At 48.7% G+C, this 20,100-nt stretch overlaps 1 protein-coding gene across 17 annotated transcripts in view; it reads right to left on the reverse strand.

The window, feature by feature from the left end:
- MAPT (microtubule associated protein tau) overlaps window positions 1-20,100 on the reverse strand; it is a 53,263-nt gene that overhangs the window by 29,168 nt on the left and 3,995 nt on the right. For 14 of the 17 annotated variants that reach the window (XR_012664198.1, XM_075117160.1, XM_075117172.1 and 11 more), the window contains exon 2: window positions 264-352. Coding sequence is in view for 16 of the 17 variants with exons in the window: in XM_075117160.1 (XP_074973261.1) it covers window positions 264-336 (73 nt within the window). In the remaining variant the exon portion in view is untranslated. Of the gene's footprint in view, window positions 1-263; window positions 353-16,548; window positions 16,605-20,100 lie in introns of all 17 variants that reach the window. The other 3 variants (XM_075117162.1, XM_075117155.1, XM_075117156.1) reach the window with 1 other exon arrangement.

Here is a 20,100-nt window from a genome sequence, read left to right on the forward strand (position 1 = left end):
GGGGTTGCCCTGCTCTTGCTGGGCAACGATATCAAAGAGCAGCATCTTCCTATGACTATGAACATCACAGCATCTTGTGGGCTACCCACTGTCCACTGGCTGCAGCCAGCTGATCCACGGTAACCTTCCAGAGACACATACCATCTCCTCCTGGCCATCCCCAAGGACCCCTCGCACACTGGCCCTGCTCTCCCCACTTAGGTCCATCTCTCAGCAGTGGGCAAGGCAGGTCCTTTACACCATCTCCTCCTGGAGGTGCTCACCTGATGGGATGTGCTTCTCCTGGCCAGCTGCATGATCCTCCATCATGCTCGTGTCCTGACGTTGCTCCGCCATCTCTCAGCAAAGTTACCTGAAGAGGAGAGTGAAAACAAAACACCCATCAGGCAAAACCTGACACAACACACCTTCACCTGGAGCCCAGCTGGTACGCTCCCATCTGCTGCTCCACGAGGCAAGTTTGATTTGTCAGCCAACTTCCAGCAGCATTAAACATCCTATTGCAAGCAACCAGCCAATAACAGCCAACCATCTTTTCAGCCACCATAAGAAGATACCTACTTCACTCCCTCTTCCTGATGAGCCCTGAAATCACACCATTGTGCTTGGGGAAGGTCACAGCTCAAGATCTATGTTACCTATTGGTTTTCACACCAGTGCTGAAATACTCCCGCATCTAACGTTAGTGCCTCCAAATCCACCAGGAGCATGTTTTGTCCGCAGTCATGAAGTAGAGGAGGACAGCAGGAATGGAGTACTAATATGTCAAACTGGGATCTAAAAGGGCTGCCCAAGCCAGACCATTCTTCAGCAGAGCTGCACCAAGAGGTCACAGCGATCCACACTCAAGACAGAAAAGATTCACCTACGGGCATGAAGCAAAATGAGAACATGGATTTTGCATAAAAGACATGTAAAAGGAGCAAATGATCCTTGTGAACAAAGGGAAGGTCGAATTATTCCTACACAAGCAAAAGCATGTGTCAGTCACTGCATCCATCACAATAAGGATACAGGCAACTTCTGTCCAGCTGCAACATCAACATTCCACAGGTATTTACAAAGTCCCAAGAAAAATCAGCATCTAGAGGACACTGCTTGGCCACCATTTTGTCACAGGTGATCACCGGGAGCAGCATGCTTAGTGCAGCCATACTTCCGCTGCACGTGTCAAACACTGCATTTGCCAATTTAATCAGTCTCTCAACAGAAGTGCCTGCTGGCAAGGCGTGACGCTGCTGCAGGAAGGGATGCCTTCTACCCCTGCAGATACACTCAGCAGGGATGCACAGCTGTAACGACACACTGATCATCTTAAAAGCAATCCAGAAGTGACACACAGGGGCAAACCAGGACTCTCCAGAGGTGGAATTGGACCAGGCACCCTTAGAGAAGAGGGTCTCACTTGGTTGTGGGTCCGAGATGGCAGCACAGAAGCTGCTTAACCCTGAATCCTTCTTGCAGTGCTCAGAAAACCAACACTGTGGTGTAGAGCGAGGCACAGCAAACGGGTCTGGACACTGGAGTGGAAGTAGAAAGGTGCTAAAATCCAGAGTTATTTTTCTAACGTGCATTTATCTGCAAAAGGAAATGAAGTCACCAACAAACATTATCTGCCTCTGTGAAGCAGAGACTGTGTTTCACCTTGTTCTCCATGGTGGTTGGACAGAAATTGCTTTTAGTTGACTTCCTAATAGCTGATATAATTGCAGCCATTGGCAGTGATTAATAACCAGCTATTAGTGTAATCGCACACTTTCCATGACCGTCAGGAGTGAATGAATCCAGCAATGAAGCTCAGGTTACCAGGAGCAAGGAAGCAAACTCGTGGTTTTGTTTGCTGGCAATAAATTAACTGGATATATGGAGAGAGAAGAGAAACTCCAGTGCTAGTAACTAGATCTCTCACCCAGCTCTTTTTAAGCCTTAGCAAGATGACTATGCAATTTAATTTCTGCCTTAGACAGCTACAAAGCCATTTGACAGAACTGTACCAAGTCAGTTTGAGAACTTGCCCTGAATTGAAAACACCCATAAAAATGGAAGTATAAAATAGAAAAGAATGAAGTACCTAATTTTTGCCCCCCAAAAATGGTGGCCCCTAATTATTTGGTATATAGCTACCCTCCTCCCAGAGCTTAAAGCATTGTATTGATCATATGCTGGTCTCATCTGGCTGCCGCTTGATATTATTTACAGGTCTACTTAGCACTGGAAATACTAAAATATAACTTTAACCTAGCGTACAGGCCACAAAAGCAACTTGGGCACGAATATGAATGTAAAATGACACACAAATGTGCTGCTCGTGTGTGTGTGTGTGTGCATGTCCAGGAGAGCGACCTCTCTGCCCCAAAACACCCGCACGGCACTGGGTACAGCAGTTTTCCACATGCACTGCCCTGTCTGTTGGTAGGAAAATGTGGATGGGAGAAGCAGTTCCTACTCCACTCCCAGCTGGTGATCCCTAACCACCCTCCCAACCCAGCTCAGTTCACTGCACATCTCCAGATATTAACATCTTTGCTTCCCAACCGCAGACCCAGAGGCAAAGCACTCACAAATCTGCTGTGCTGGATTTAAATGAGGCTTACTGCTTCCTTATTCTGCCTCCTTTCCTCTATTCCTCCCACCTGTTTTTTGGAGAAGAGCAATTAGTGCCTCCCCCAATCTCCCTGGAAAGATACATTTAGTCCTTCCTCGCCTCTGGACAAGAATTTCCTGGGACACCATCCAGAGAGGACTCCTAGCTTGACAGCTAGTGAACTCGCATACCCCGCCAGAGGCTCATCTGCTGGCTCCATGGACAGCATCCGACACAGCCAAAGGTCTTCCACTTTTCCTATGAATAGAGAATTTAGCATCTGTGCAACCCTGGCACAGCAGCAGAGAGCCATGATTCAGCAAAGGCCGGTGGATCTGCTGGCAGGCGCGCAGGGCTGCCTGGTCACAGGGCTGACTGTCGCCCCGCTACCCTCTGACCTGCCAGTGCCGGGGCTTTTCAGCAAAAAGAAACGGACGGGGGTTCAGAGAAGTTGACGACCTTTACTGTCTGTCTGAGCTTTGCAAGGAGGCCTTTAGCGCTGTGCTGCTCACAGCCAGGCAGAGGCAGCCCCCGCTCCCACTGAGCTCCACGCACGGCAGGATTCAGCCCTCTCAGAGCTAAAGGACTGGAGGTGGGCTCAAGAGGATGTAGCCATTAATTTTACAGACAAGAGAGAGAAAGCTGCTTTTCTGTTACAAGGGGAAAAGCATGACCAAAAGATACAACGATCCATAAAAACAAACATTTAATGAGACACTGAGAGCACCTGAAACCTGGCTGCAGCTTACGAAACGCCCCGGATGCTCATTCTTTTGCACATGGTGATTCTGGGGGCTGATGCACAGTTTGCTATGGAGGGCAGAAGCATCTCCCAGCAGATGAAGCACAATGTCTTCCCACTGTGTCTGCAGCACGGCAGGCAGAGGAGCAGAGTCACTCTGCACCTGAACCACTCTGTGCAGCAGTCGGTGGTGGAGAAGAACAAAAACTTCTCAAACTGGCATGAGCAAAGGGGCAGGAAGAGGGATCCAGCTCCCACATGGTTCCCACAGCACCTAGCTTTTAGCTGAAGAAATGCCCACTCAACAGATGCCTTTCTCACAAGCGCTCCCTGCAGCTTGCCCTCCAAGGCCTGGCAGGGCTGAGATTTAAAACCATCACAATAGGGCTGATGAAATTTCATCAGCACCAGATAAGCAAATAAATAACATTAAGCACACAAAGCAATTCAGTGGGTAAGTACAAGTGAGCCGCCGCCACCATTATCTCTAAGCTGCAAAGCTCTCCCAGCAGAATTTGAAACACACAAGCCGTGGAATCATACAGTCCTGTTCAGCAGGAATGTCATCCATAAAGACATTTTATGCCTCTCCGATGGATGCCGAACTTCATTCTCTCCCTCCTTGTTTCTCATCCGTTGCAGACGTCAGCTAAAAGCACCACTCAGTCAAAACCATACTGACGATCCGCACGGTTTGGGACAGATCTGTCTGGTTGAAACCGAGAAGCAAAACCAAACTGCCTACATGCAAAAACCCTTCTTATTCTGCTTGGGAACGTCTCAGCTTTGCTTCGGGTTTTCACTCAGGTAATAAATTCATACGAGTAAAGCGAATTTAAATCTTATTAAAACTGCATATTTTAGATTAGACTTTTTAAACAAAGATGCTTTGAAAATTGCACATTTGAAAAACTACTTGGAATTTTGAAAGTAGTCTATAAAGATAATCCCATTTACTTTTCAAGTGGGGGAAGGAGAAATCCTTTTTGGGGAAAAACATAACATTAAGGGGAAAAATTGTTCTAAAAAACTGTAAAACCAGCCCCACCTTGAAGCAATGGTTCAGTAGTGAATAATTACAGCAAGGATAACTGTGCAGAGATAAACTTCAGCAGCACCCTCTGCATGACAGATAAAGCACAAACCCTCCTAAGAATCTTATCCATTTCCAGCAGAACTATTCTTGTTAACCAGGAACACTATCTAAAAAGCAACAGCCTATCCCATAATTAACAGCTTCTCCAAACCTCACATTTTTCAAACCCGCAGCCCGCCTTTTGAGAGAAGAGGCGTATTGAGCAGTCATTTTGAGCCGTGCAACCAGGCACACGAGGCAGCAAGTAGGGGGGCAAAGTTTTTGTTGCCAGGAGCAGGAGAAACAGGCTGATTTCTGGCAGTGCAGACTCAGCCCACCAGTACGTCTGCCGTTGGCTCTGTACGTGCAACCTAGTTAGGGCCCTGAGCATAAACCCAGTTTGTCCGAGAGGTGAGTTTAGCTGGTGAGAGCCTGGCCACCTCCTGCCACCAAATGCAACTGCTTTGCCATTTGCATCAGTGTTAAGACGAGATGCAGGCTGACACACAGCATATTTCACTTCCAGGCTTGGAGATGCTTTCTGAATGATAAAGGATTACAACCGGTGGCCTCCAACTGGTTTGAGAGTTGAAATATTACCATCCCCACCCTCAGACCAGCGTAACCTGGAGAGGAGCAGATATTCTAATTTGCTGTAACCACAGTGCGCTGGAGGTGTGCGTGGATCCATCAGCAGAGCAGAGGGAGCACAGGGTGGCTCGTGGCCACCAGGCGAGTCGGATGCTCTTCGCCATGGCTCAGCCAGCTAAGCACACTGTTGCGGTAACCAGGAGCAACTCTCACAGCATTTGAACAGCATTTCACAGCTGAACCTGGCCCCAGAGCAGTCCCTGTAGGCCTGTGCTGTACAAAATGTTAGGGGCTAAAAGCCAAAATAGCAATTTACACCCCAAAGTGCGCAAAGCATGCAGGACCACACAGCCAGTAAGGAAAAGCCTTAAATGAAATTATGGAAACCTTTAACAGCCATTGACAGCACTGAAGTTTAGGTCAGGAAGTGAAAGCCATTAGTCAGCTCAAGGTCCGCAAGACATTTAAAGAGTAAATAAATATAATTTTCCTTGTGGATTTTGGCAAGGACACTGAAAGCAACATCACTCTTCTCAGAGGAGGTTGCAGAGACCTGACAATAAAGCCTATCAGCTTTTGTGATGGTTCCCACAGTGCCTGCAAAACCCCACACCGCCGTTTGTCCAACACCCACAAAGGTCTCCATGCCAGCCTGACTTTCTGATTTTGCTTCGTTTGCAAGATGCACTGATCGTGAGTTGAGACACCAGAGCCACATCCCTGACACCATCCTGCATTCGTGCCCAGGAGAACTGAGCCAGAAATGAAAGCACTGCTCTTCTTCCACTGCCTATTCTGCAAATTTGTTTTCTGAATAGCTTGTTAGGCTCGAAGGCATCAATAAAATGGCTTGGTCTGGTCTGTCAGCAGAAGTAAAAGCTACTAGAGCGCAGCTGGGGTGGCACTGTTTCGAGTAAAGCCAACTGCTCAATTCATGGCAACCTCCCACCCCAGCACAACCCGCACACGTGAAAACTGGTCCAAACAAAACAACTGCTGCATCCTTCCTCCAGGAGGAACTGTAACAACGGCTACAAATACTATTGCATAAAGATGGAAGGAGAATGGAGAAGGCCTATGCAAACCAGGATTAAAAAATAATGAAATCAATAAATGAACGAAATATGTAAGAAGCTCCCGGATAGAACCATTTAAGCCCTGTTTATAGGCCATAAGCCAGCGCCAGGTGCTGGGAAGAAACTTCTCTTGTAAAGCAGCACGTTTCTCTTGCCTGGTGACCCCTCTGCACTGCACACCACGAGGCCACATGGTGTCACACAGCCCCCATGCCCAGTCTGCCACAGAAATTCCAGCACAGCCAGCAAACAGGCACCCTGGGCATCTTTCTGGAGCACAGTCAGGACACATCACCACCAGCACAAAGACACAGCAGAGCCCTCATTCTGCTGCCGCTCAGGCTAACCACCAAGCAAACCACGCACAAAGGCTCCAGCACTCTCTGCCTGGGAAGATTTAGATCCCAAATTAAGTCAGGCAGCCCGAAGTCTTAATCCCTTGGCAAAAGGCTTCTCCGCAATGAAAGGTAAATAAAACCAGGGCTGAAAACAACATACCCTATTGAGAGTGGCCCAGTGGCAGAGGGGGAAGAAAGCAGATGCCGGGGACCACACAGCTGTGCTTCGGTGGCGCTCAGCCTTGCGTAATCTGTGCCAGACGACATCATTAGCACTGTCACAAAGGAGCACAAAAACGCATCCCCACAACCCTTCTGGTGCCAGGAGATGAGTGCTCCCACGATGCCCATCCAAGGAAAGTGGGTCAGCAGCTGCACCCCACTCACCCGTGGGCCCAGCAACACGCAGGGCTACAAACGCAGCCCAAGGATCAATGGGACACAATCTGACAGCCACCGTTTCTGAACGGCCATGGGATTACCCCCAATCACAGAGGAAGAGGTAGAGTCTCGATCTGCAGCAATTCAAACTGCGCAGCTCCAGGGATCACGAGTCTGGGAACTAATGGCTCAATTTACATACGCACAAATCCCAAAATAAACTAGGCGTTGGCAGATCTGTTTGCGGCTGGGTGCGGGGGCTACTAGCCACACACTGGTAAGAAAAGTGAGGAAAGAGAAACTTCAGCAGAAGGCGAGTGCAATGCTTTGAGAGATACTAGCTGGATTTGCACACTCTGTTACTTATCACGGGGTCCTACCCAGCAGCTCCATCTTTCACGCCAGTCACAAAATGTCCAGGCAATCACCCAGCTAATTTCCAGATACAGGCAGAGTAAAGCCTCTTGTGCTCAGCCACAGCAGTGTCTTCCTTCTCTGTTACTTAATCAGTAAGGGCAGTAAGTACCCACTCTTGTTACTTGAAAATGAAAATTCAACAAACATGAGCTATCTAAGTGTTACCTCTGAAAGGTGATCAAACACAAACAGGGTTTTGAAAAAAGCATCATTCCATTTGAATTACTTAATTAAAATGGAGTGACAGCCCTGTGAAATAACATCAGCCTGAAAGGCTGTTCATAATTCATAAGCCACTTCCTTTTCATCTCCTTTGTGTACTTTTCCAAGCAGTTTTTCCGAGAAGCTGACAGAGGAAGGGATATAGACGGTGATCTCATTAATCGCAGGCACTGCCTAATATATAGTGAGCTGAGAAATTACATGGAGTTTCAAGTTGTCTAGTCAAGAGGCTAGAAAAACTTCCTTCTGATTCAAAGACAGACAAATGCCTTTTAGAACAACAGGAGGGAGTTCAATAGTCACCAAAGCATTTAATTTCCAAATATCATCTTTTTTTTTTTTCCCCCCACATTTTCTCTATGTTCAAGTGACTCCTTGGAGGCCTGGAACTTTTGGCACCTTTCCCTGGGGCAGGACACCTTCCACACAGACGTGAAGTGGGGTTGGGTTCATAGCAGAACAGCTTTGAGACACAGCAGCCTCATCACAGCAAGGGTGGTCACGCTGGCTTCATGCACACCCCTTCTGGACCTGAAGGTTACTGCGACCAGGCAATGAACAACTCCCACACCAGCTGATGACATATTACCAAGTCTGGAAAGGAGATGGGGAAAAGGGAGAGTGGTAACACTGAGGGCTAAAAAGCCCCAAGCAATGAGATGCCATGATTCTGTACAAGCAGCATCAAAAGGGAACAGAAAAGCTGGGTTCAAAGACATAAGAGCTCAGGGAACCATCAGTAAATATCCCTTACAAATCTAACCTCTCCACAGCCAAGAGCTCTGCAAGCTAACTGCTGGGGGTCACTAGCTGGCAAAGGTCTCCAGGGCATGCTTGTGGCTAGAGAAAAGCCAAGGGATGCTCACGTGCTGACAAGTTCCTCAGTGTTGCTGAGAATTAAACTAACAGAATTTGCCATCCCAAATCAGCTTAGGTCCAGTTCAGCAGCTGCCTCCAAGCAGGGTGGCAATTACGAGGCCGGATTATCTGGGCACACAACTCCAGGCCATAGCCCAAGCTGCAAGAGTAGCTGGACTCGGGAGATGGGAAATGCTTTTATCTGCATGTCTCTTCTCTGCCCAAATAAAAAAGGCACCACAAATGTGGCCTATTCCAAGAACAGCAATGTGCTGGGAATCACTTCAGGGAACATACACAAGTGTTTTGCAATGTAGGAATATTAACCCTAAATCTTGCATCAATTGCTATTGACAGAAGCACAAGGTGATTTACCAACGGCGTTGTTGCTCCCATCTTCCCTGCACGAGGAACAGAAGTGAAAAGGCTTGTCACGGAGCCGGCTGGGGACAAACCAGCATAGAAGCTGGGCTCCCACAAGATACAACCTGCCTGCTCCCAGCCACACTGCTCTCCTTCAGGCAGGGCACTCTGGAGCAGCACTTGAGCAGAGAAACCGGAGGAAGCTCCTAAGGGACCCTACAGGGACACAGGGGCAGCAAGGCTCCACCTTCACCTCACCTGAAACCTGAGCACCTCCATGTCCACCTGCAGCACCTACTGCCGCTATTAGTATCTTCCTTCCTTGACCTTTTAGGCTGCCTTACCCTTCTTTTTCATTTTTTACCTGGCTCAGCCGAGCAAGTCCAAGCCAACCTTTTGCAGCACCACTATAGCAGACCCCCCCCGCCCCCCCCCAGCTTTCTCTGTGCACTTACAGGAGGGCATTGCAGGGCGACCGCTGCCCAGGGAGGTGGCAGCACTCCGGATCACCCTTCTCATTCCATACTATGATGCGAAGCTCAGCTGTCTCTAAGTCCACTAACTTTAGCTAGATTAAAGCTCTGATCAGCGGGGCTTACACGGCAGCAAAAAAGGAAGCAACAGTAGTTTTAAAGCTTGCCCTGTCTGTTCAGCAGGCTCTTTGTGAATAGAGGGAAGAGAAGCCTCTTTAGCAGGGATTTGCTAGGCTACCTTTGGATTTCTTCCCAGCCCCCTGCTAGAGTATCTTGCAGTTGTGCATTTCACAGAGCCACAAGATGCTCTATGAGTGGATAATTTCTTCCTCCCCCAAAATCCTGCTTGCTTGGGAAGCCTTTAAGCAGTTGAACATGTAGAGCGGATCAAGGAGAAGGCAGGAGATCTTATTTACCAGCTAATTCTCTTTGACTCTTCCCATCCCAGGCTCAGCCCAACCCACTGGAAATCTGAGCATCTTCCCTGCCGCTGCAGGTTTTAAGGCAGGCTCACCCGCATTCAGGCTTCTACCAGTCATTATTCACTTAACAGAAAATGGTGGAAGCTTAATATTTCCCCTGTGCTGCCTTTCAAATGCCACGCTGCATGCTGAGATGTGGCTGAATCGCTACACGTGGCAGTACGGCAAAGTCCTCGGGCAGCCTCGCTGGGTGCAAGGGGGAGCTGCTCCCCCGGCCTGCCCGCTGCCACCAAAAAGAATCCAGCGGGAAAGGAAATACAGCACACAAGTCAATGCGTTCTTGGCACGTTACCTTCCAGCAATAGCAGAAAAGTAACGCTAACGTGTGCCTGGATGGAGAGAGGGAAAGAGGAAAGAAAAGTTCCCAAAAACGCCGCTGGAGTCTTAATGCGTTAGGACAATCGATGGCACGACAGCGTTCTGACCCAACAAAAACCTCCTTTACCTTGGCTGGCAAATCACACCGTGAGGAGGAAGAAATTGCTTTTCCTGAGAGATTGCATTGTCTAAAGAAAGAAAAACAGACATCCATCCCCACTAAGTGACGGCTGCCACACTCCTCTGTCGCTCACGTGGAACAATTGCAAAGGATGTTCCCATGGTAAGCAGTCGAGGAAGGTCCCTTTCACCCAGCAGCTGGTGGCAAAAGGAGCCCAGCAGGGCTCATCTGGTCTGTGGACACTTGCAATCTACCATAAGCAGGACTGTTCGTGTGGCCAGCAGTTTCTCATGATTATCACAATTTTCTTCATTAATATGAGGTCAGAAACAAACTGACAGGACTTATTTCATGCTCTAGTGGGTACCACACATCCCAGGGCAGGGAAAGGCTGACAGATATGGGGACCACCCCCATTTTCCTGAACACAGCCAATTCGGGAGGGCACTGAGCACTGTCACACCCATCTTGGGTTCCCAGATAGAGCTCCTGAAACACAATTCAGTCAACTGAAGAGGTGAAAAATATCCCAAAAGTTGCTTTTTATTAGCCAGCCAGACACTAAACACCCTCAAATAAAAAGGGGGGTGAAAACACCCATGCTGGCTGATAAGACAGCGTAGAATCGAGATCTCAGACAGGTGCTCACCCCACCTAGCCCGTGTGGTATGTGATCAACCAAAGCACCAGGCAAAGGCATTTCTAGCAGCCACTCCTTAAAAGCAGCTCTGCTGTTCATCTTCACGGGAGCTCTCCAGCACCGTCTCCATTTTACAACCTCCTGCTTTGCAGCACAGCCATGTGCTGTAGGACCCAGCAGAGACAACTTCCAGTGCAAGAACCAGAGCTCTGCTAATTTCCTTTCTTGCAGGCTTTTGTAGTGGCACACGTGAACAGCATCCATTTGGTGCACCGGAGCCACGGGCTAAAGAAATGTCTGAAACCTGGTGCGAACATGGGATCAAATACAAGCCCTGAGCCATCTGCAGAGTGCACACACCATTGGCACACTCTGCATTGAACAGTTTAGGTTGAATGTTCTGCATTTAAGTGCAAAAATTGCAGAGTCCACTGCAAGGAGGGAAACACCTTGCAGTACTCTGCTGCCTTCCTGCCCAGTCCCATGAATCTTTTCTTTATTTGCTGCAGGAGAAAACAGCCACCATCCACCTTTGCTGCAGTGCACAGAGCCAGGGCCCCTGAGGACATGCAGCAGGATTAAGCCTTCCTGCACAGGGAAGGGCCACATCCTGCACTTTCCAGGAGCTGCTCTAGCCAGCTGGCCTCAGCGCAAGCAGTGACCAGGCTGCACACCAGCTTCCTTCCCCTACCTCTCTACATGCAAAGGTAGATGATACTGCCATTTGGTGCTACACGCAAAGGATGCCAACACCAAGAAGAGATCATCGCGCAACCAGAAGCCTCATAAATTAAAGAGAATTTAATGAGAAGGAAACTTCACTTACACCTGTAAATGGACTTGAAGATCCAGGTACTTGCTATCATCTTCCACCTCGACCAAGCTGATAATGTGTGCATGCAGTACACCACCATGGGAAGGGCCCAAAATATGGGGTGAAAAAAGCAGATACCTTGGCCTCAGAGCAACATTTTGATTGTGGAGAGATCTGAAGAACGAGGCCCCTACCTCAAAACTGGGCAATTCAACAAGCCATGCTCAGGCCACACTGCCTGGTCCCACCCTTACTCCTTACACCACAGCACTGCTCCAACACCCCACTGGGAGGTGGTTCAAGGCACTAAACCAGCAGAAACTGAGCCTCTCACAAGCAGAAGTTACGTGTGACAGTAGTGGCATGGGTCATCTCACCCAGCGTTGGAGCACCAATGTAGCAGAGGGGAAAAGCATGGGATGCCAGCACCAGCCACCATCCAGCTGCACCTTGAGCCCCTCCAGGTTTTGCCTCAGGCCTGAAAAAGATGCTGTCAAGACACAAGGTACGTGTTTATGGCTTACTTTGATCTCAGCTGCTCCTTTTTCTTTGATTTCACAGTGCTGACAACATTTGCTGCACCCTGACAGAGGTTCTGTGAATATTCAGTGCTGCCACAGTAATGAAGATATTAAAAGATTCTTCATGCCACTGCCCTAGCCTACAAATGTGAGTGGTCCTAGTTAGAGTGGATGGGAAAGAACCAGGGAAGTGCTGCGGACACTAACGTTGCAGGAGATTTTCTTAAGGGAAGGAAAGCATTCAAGTCATCTTCTCAGATTGGGCCTTCATTTCTTAAGTTATTTTGAGCTGTTTCAACACATGGATAGAAATTAAAACTATGACAACAGCACCATCTGCTCCAGCTACTACCACACCACTGTGGCTGGCGTTGCTCTTGCAGTGACAGAAAGCCTGTCCTGGGGAAGAAGCCAAGTCAGGGGAGTTTTCTTAGGGAGTACTATTTTACCTCTACAAGTTCCAAGCCTGCAGAGCTCCTGGCCGCAAAGACCGCCACTGCAGGAGTGGTCTACAGCGTGGTACAGCAGAGAAGCTTCCAATACTGCTGCAAGAACAGAGAGGGAAGGGGCAGGGTGTCCAAGCAGCCGGCTTAAGCAGCGATGCTCGCTGCCCTCAGCAGTGCCAAGAAGCCCAGGGTAAGCATCTCGGACACACACGTGCAGGAACAGGCGTTACCAACTTGCCTGAAAAACCACAGCTTACCACTGCAGTAGGAACGCAGGTCTCTACAGACTCCTGTGACAAACCATCACTGCACAGTTTGCCCACAGTGCTTGTTTCACCAAGCCACTGCTTTTAGCCACTTGATACCCAAACTGGGCACCAATACCCTGTGGCCCCATAGCATCCAGTTCCAGCATCCCAAAGATGACTGACAGCACTGCAGCAGGTTGCCTTTTTGGGACAGTCTCTATAAATACAGGGGAAGGAAAGAGTCATGCATTCCTGACACACTGGTTTCTTACCCTAGAAAGAAAAAAACATGCCAGATCTCTCAAGCTTTCAGGGCTTTAGCTGGACGTGTCCTCACCCCAGCAGTCACTATGCACAACACAGGGCTCGGAAGGCAATTTGAGCTTGTGTCTAGCTTTATTTTTGCTTTTCGTGACTGAGACACACTTCAGATGAGGTCAAAAGTCAGTGTTTCCTAAACATCCTTTTTTATTTAAGGCCAAAAGACAAACAACAGGACATTCATTAAGCATTTCTGCTACGCTTACATGTCCCTTGTCATTTTATTGCATAACAGCAGAAAATATACTGTTCCTTTAAAATGTCCACAACAGTATTTATTGAAAACTAAACACAGCATTTTATTAAAACTGTATCAGAAGGCGCAGTAAGAAGATAAATGCAGAAAAAAAAATTCCTAATCTGGAGGAGCTCAAGAAAAAAAACAAAACACATCAGCAGGAGAGCACAGCCTAGGGATGAGTGCACCATTTGACTCCTGACAGAGAGGGCAGGGACTGGGACACGCCAACCACATCAGCGAGCTATGGGGTAAGGGGTGCACACCCCAGCAGGCTCACGCCTCACCGAGCACCAGGAAGTTGCTGTCCCAGTCACAGGGAGTGGCTGAGCAGACTGCTCGTGGGCTGCCACGGTTCTACCAGGGGTTCTGGTGCCTGTTTTAGCTCCGAGTTTCATACACCACACCACAAACAGCAAGAGAAAGGTGCAGTGGAAGACAGTAGTAGTGTCTTCTGATACCTGGCACAAGTCAGCAGAATTTGAGAGCCAAAGCTCTTGCTTCTAAAACAAAAACCCAAGAGAAGCTGCATTTGTACCTTTATTTTTCATAACAAAGGAGCACAGTTTGAACCTTGCTAAGGCACAAGACAAACAAAGATTTTTCAAGTAAGGATGAACAGCAAATAAATACCTTCATACACAAAACACAGCCCTGCTCAGCACTCTGGTGCCTCTCTCCAGCTGGTCTTCCCCCAGTTTGGGCCACTCGGGATGACAATCAGGTAGCAATCTGTCTTGCCTTGAGTCTAGTTTTATCGAGCTGATGAGCAGATTTGCAACAAAAGCAGATGCAGGCAGCGTGAACAGTGACAATCCACATGGGAACCCTGACCATAAATTCAGCCAAAGAGTAGCAAAACCATTATTTCCCCTCCCACCCCAAAGGCTAAAGAAGGAGCAAGTTGGTTTTTTTTTTTAAACAAAAAAAGAAAAGGGTCAGAATCCATGTGCATTTCACCCTCCCCAGGAATGAGCTGAAGCCCAGTTGATGCCCATCTTCCTTTCCACAGGGATGAAGAGTGGAAATTGTCCAAATTTAAGACTGCCCCAAGTCTAGGAATTCAGGCTCAATCTTCCCCGGTACACATTTGTTAAAAATAAATGAGGTGCAATCAGTCTCCTCAGGGATTTTTATCCCCTTTCAGCTCTAAATGCAGCTCTTCTGTCACACGTATGATATGTATAAAAGGACAGCCTGCTTCAGAGCCTTACTTCTTGCTTAAAATAATATTGCTCCTGGTCTCAGGTTACGAGGGACCCATTCATGTTCGGTAAGGTCACAGGCTCTCTGTAAATCACTAATACAAAGGCTGGAATAAACAGGGCTGCCAGTATTTCAGTAGTGCTTCTTTTTATTGCAATACATGGACAGAGACAGACTATTTGAAGAGGCTCTGACCACACCTAGAGCCACAGCACTTTGTCATTCCTTATCGAGGGAGGCAGAGAGCAGTCTACTGCCGGTGGGAGATGCTGGCTTCTGTTCTCACACTGACATCGGGCAGCAGCAAAACAAACCCCACTGCGGCCTGACAGTTTTACCCCTCTTACAGGACTGTTTTCACACATGGGAAGCGTTCAGTGCATTTCCCCCTCCATAGACTACAGGACTTCAGTGCCTTGCAATCCTTACTTGGTTCCAAAACTCATTTTACACACGCTCATCTCCCTTCAGCATCAGGCAGGTGTGCCCAGCTCCCTCTTGCTAGTGAGGACTTTCTAGTATTTCACCCAGGCCATTTCAAGCTATTTTGCAGGAAGCATTCATAAGGTGCTTTCCATCTGCACACAAACACTGCTACAACCACAGAACAGGATTCTTCCATGCAAGAACTTAAGCACCAAGAGGCTCTTGGATGTTGACAGAGCAAATAAAGTCATGGAGTCAGAAACCCCTCCGTAAGGGAAGTACCTAATGAAAGTTATGTGCTCTCCATAAGAGGAGCAACAATAACTAATGAAACATGCTTTGGAGCTGAGCACGGACCTCAGACAGCCGTGACAATAAACCCTATTATTAGACACAATAAAAGCAGTGACATATTTGAGAAATTAAGCACTAATAAGTGCCTTCAAATTAAACAGTATTCATGTCTCTCTTCCCCTCTCGCCCAGAGGAACCCGGGAGAAGGGAGGAGCTGGCAAGGTAATTCAGCTAACACTAAAATAGGGGAAAGGCAAAACTCATGCAAAGCAGGCTACAAAGCCATAAAATAAGGATGCAGTGATGACAGCTCAGCAGTGCTGCAGATGAGAGGTTCCCAGTGCTGGAAGCCCAGTACATCCTGCAGGGAGCTGGGTCGTGCCTTGCTCTCAGCAAGCCCGGTTGCCAAGCTCTTGCCCTGGCAAGGGCCAGGCAAGCACCGGCTGCCTCAGCAAAGAGGCTCCTAGGGGCACTGCAGAAGAACACGGACCTGGGTCTGCCAGGCAAGATTTAAAATCGAAGGGAAAGAGGACAGGAACAAGAAAGATTGATGAGAAAGGAAAGGAGACAGGACAGCATGGCCATGTGTGCACATGGTGCTTGGATTTGGCAGGTGCCCAAGATGCACACACCACGCAGGACCAGAACAAAACCTGGGAGCATCGTGGTCAACTTCTTTCTCCAGCTCACAACTGCCCTTTTCAGATCACCCACCAACCACTGCAACCCCTGCAAGTCTCCCTTTCGCAAGCCCCAGAGTCACTCCCTTTGCCACAGGACAGGTCCAATACCCTCATTTTAGTCCCATCCTTTCTGAATCTGTTCTCTTGCCTACTCATGTGCAGCGACTACAACCAACGCCGCAGTTCAATCAGTCGATCTTTAGCTGGACTTTTTACCTGCTTTCCTTTTTGTACCCAACAGCAACATTTATTACTTCTCTTATATATGCCTGCCAGGCTCTCCATTATTACACCAGAAGATGCCAAGGGAAAAGCATGCAGTTTTCTGTCCAATTTGGAGATGTCCATTGTTAAAAGCTACTTCTGCAAACCCCTCCAGCTAGCTCCAGGGCAGCATCGTTTGTCATGCTGATGAGGCAGTAGGCAAAATCACATATGAAGAAATAATTTCAGAGGGCAGAATTTGCTTAGGGTAAAGTCTGCCCTTGAATTCAAAGTAAGCAGGAGCTGAAAATGAACCACAAAAAGCAATTCAGACTTTGGATTAAATCCCAGCTTTAGGCTCACTAACACCTGACGTCTGACACCACAAGCTACGGCTACCGGCGGAGAGCACGTGAAGCTCCACTTCCATAACACAGCCACACACCAGCTTCATCACAGGTCTCACCTTAAACCACAAAGGTAATTCAGTCCCAGCAACTCTTAGCCCATCACATCCAGGATCTGCAGTGGGAGAGTAATAAAATAGTCAGCACCTGCATGGAGCTGGTCAGCACTTTGTACAAGGCAAGTCAGCATTAGAAAGGGAACACGAGACACATTTACACCTCCCAGGTCTCCTTTACTTCTGACCACATCAAAGTGAAGTACACTTTTGGATGGAAGTTGCATTTTTATACAGAGGCTCCTCTGGCCAGCTGCAATGACACACAACCCTGAGGGTTCACAAAAGGCTGGAGCTACAAGCCAACCTCCAGGAAGCTCATCCCACCGGTTTATGCCTTCTCTTGGGAAAGTCTCTTCCAGCGCACCACTTCTGTCATTGCTGTGTCCTCAAACTACCCACACAATAAACACTCTCACCTTGATCCCTGCAAACCAGGACAGGAACACCTTGTCACCTATAATCCCAGTGCAAGCAAGTTTTCAGCCCGGACACACAGTTCTGATGCTGTCGTGCAGACAGGCTGCTGATCACCGCTCCTAAAGCCCTCCCACTACTGTACCTCCCATCATCAATGTCCAACAGCCCCTTCCCAGGACAGGGACCCCGGGAGAAGACTGCTGAGATGCAGCCTGATGAAAGCTCCCGTGGTCCCTTTGCTTGCCACCCACCACAGGGGAACCATCCCCTTCATCCTCTGCCAAAGGCTCACCCTGTGACCTGGACATACAAAGCCACAGCAGCCAGCCAAGAAAAACATTGCTTGCCCATCGCCTTGCCTCACATCTTGATTTTGACAGACCTGCTCGGCCCTCAACTCAACTGTGAACGTGCACTGCTGGCCAGATGTGTTGCCTGCACCAGGAAGCTCATGTGAAGTGACATTTGAGAGAAAGAAGGAGCAGAGCTGCTTGTAAGACACACACACGTTCATGGTAAGGCCAAGCCAACACATCCAGGACAGAAGTCAAGCTTTGATCGAATAAAAGATAAAATGTTTCTTAGGCAGGGAAGAATTTCACTACTCTGAACACCCCCCTACTTCTCCGATTTCAACTACAAAAGGGCATCCCAGCAAACAATTCTTTCTAATGTATGGAAGACAGTTGATTTATCTCAAAAACAGATCTCCAGGCCAGCAGAAACACACACGTTGCTGAGCTGGACATGTTCAAGGATCATGGGAGATGCTTTCTTTAGAATTTTTTAGCCATTTACAAACACCTCGAGGAATTTCAGTCTGCAGCAAGTGACTTGGCACACTGATGAAATCCATCTGAAATTACATCAGGCACTTCCAGGCAGACAGCCTGGGACAGGAGCTGACAGGGAGCCATAAAGCCAAACACTGATAAGCAGCAGGAAGCCCCACAACTCTGCAGCACACGGCATTCAAAGCCACACACACACTATTCAAAACCGTGAATACAAGTGGTTCCATCACCTCTCTTGTAAGTGCTGAAGGTTCTCCATGAACAGCAGAGTTTAATGGAGTCCTTCCTATGGACTTGTATAGTCTGTCCCTTAAGACTGCACCTCATCCCGCAATAACCCCATCAGCCTTCATCCTTCCCACATGCCCGAGAGCATCGCCACAGACAGCCAAGTAACACGCGCGCTGACCAGCCGAAGGGGACAGCTTGGGGACAAATCCACCTGCCTTCCCGGGGCACTAACGGTGCCATCCCACCAACCATGCTGAAGCCCTCCTGAAGTACTCAGGGAGGGCACAGAGGCAAACATGGACAGACAGCAATGCCGATCTACTCCAGGAAGCGAGGTCAGGGCAGGTACAGTGGGGAGGCTGCAAAGATGGAAATAATTAGCCCAACTGCAGCAATAATCCTTTTAGCTTAACAGAAGGTATCCCCTGGTGCTCCCTTTCCTTGGATATTTAAAGAAAAGACACTGAAAACAGGAGCCATGCCACATGTAATGACTGCCTTTACTAATCGGACTGCTTGGAAGGGAAGGGGCGGGGGGGGAAAATCAGTGGATTGATTTCTGAGGAGCCTGAAGGGCTCATTAGACTGGCAAAGAAAATCCACTCAAGTCTAAAGACACAGGTATGTCTCCTCCAGAATCCAGTGTAAACTGCATTTGCTTTCCACAGGCACTTTAAAAAACAGCCTACAACCAGCAGATTCCAGTGTGAAACAAAGCTCTAACTTGCAGATGGAGGAGATCCATCCTGCTGCAAGAAGAGATTCACAGATTCGTTCAGTCCCTCACAGCAGAGCTGTGCCCACACAAAAAAAAAAAAAAACACACAAGGGCCACAATTCCCCACTATATCCACCACATCCTGGGGTGATCTGCAAAGACAGCTTGGAACTGAGGGCTGTTCACACTAAAAAGCCAGACGGGAGCAACACTGCACGGAGCAGGCACTCCACCACTTGTGCATCTTCAAGAAGAAGCAGTGATCCAAACTGAGGGCTGCACCTCTGACAAGGCTGAGCCAGCCTGGTGCTCTGCAAGGTTTTGGCAGGGCTGCGTGCCACCAAACAGCCCACTGACCTCTGCCCAGAATCACTCACCCTAATTCTCTTCCCAGGACTGGTCTGAGATGAGTGGGAGCATCTCCGTCCTGCTCTACAAGGATTAGTAATACAGCTCAAGTTACTTCTGCAATTACCTCCTTTCTTTTCTGCTTCCGTGGGTAGGGAGAGCCCCCCCGGCAACCCCTGCATTACAGCACTGCCTACTTTATTGACGAGCACCCCCAACTGCAAGGGGTTCGGTGCTTGCGGTGAGCCTCAGGACACCATGCCAGCCCACCTCTGGAGTCTAAGCAAGCAAAGCTCCTGTGGTAGAAAGCAGAGATTACACTGCCTGGGAAGAAAAACCTAGAAAGCCAGCCCAGCTCTGATGCGACTGCAGTACTAGTGAGAGATCCTGAGAGCTGCTGTCCTTCCCCCAACACATCAGCTGATGCTTCTCTGAACAGGGTCTGGGAACAGCCAAGACAGAGTCTGGGGCTCCTGCTGGCTAAGGGGCAGGCACACAAGGGAAATGATCATCTCTGATTTTGTTTAGCAGTCTCAGCTGTTCTCACACAGCTAGAGGGGTCCATTTTGCTTTTGCAAGAAAGGGCTCACAGCGGTTCTCCACAGACTATAGAGGTCTGCAGACCTTTGAGCAAGCCCGAAAGCACAACATGGGACCCTGCTGTTCAGGGGCAGCTGCTTTACCTGCACACAGAGCTACCACCCTCCTCAACCTGTGCCACGGTCCAGCAGCATCAGAGACAACCCTGATATGCCACACACCCTCTCAGCATCACCCAGATGAAGGACCCATGAGTGTCACATGCCCAGGGCACTTCACTACAAGCTTCCAACTCTCACAGTCCAGCCCCACACCTACATACAGCCAGCACACATCCTAGGAAGCAATAAGCCAACCTACTAGCTGACTGACCTCATCAACCAGCAGGCTAAGCAAACTGGAAAATACTGGGAGCTGGGTGGTAGCCAGCACCCCAATTCTTTCTTGACTAACCATCAAGCCCCAGAGCATTGGTATAGCTAAATTAGCAGCGCTCCCTCAAAA

The sequence above is a fragment of the Phalacrocorax aristotelis genome, chromosome 23, assembly GCF_949628215.1.
Source record: "Phalacrocorax aristotelis chromosome 23, bGulAri2.1, whole genome shotgun sequence".
Lineage (NCBI taxonomy): Eukaryota > Metazoa > Chordata > Aves > Suliformes > Phalacrocoracidae > Phalacrocorax > Phalacrocorax aristotelis.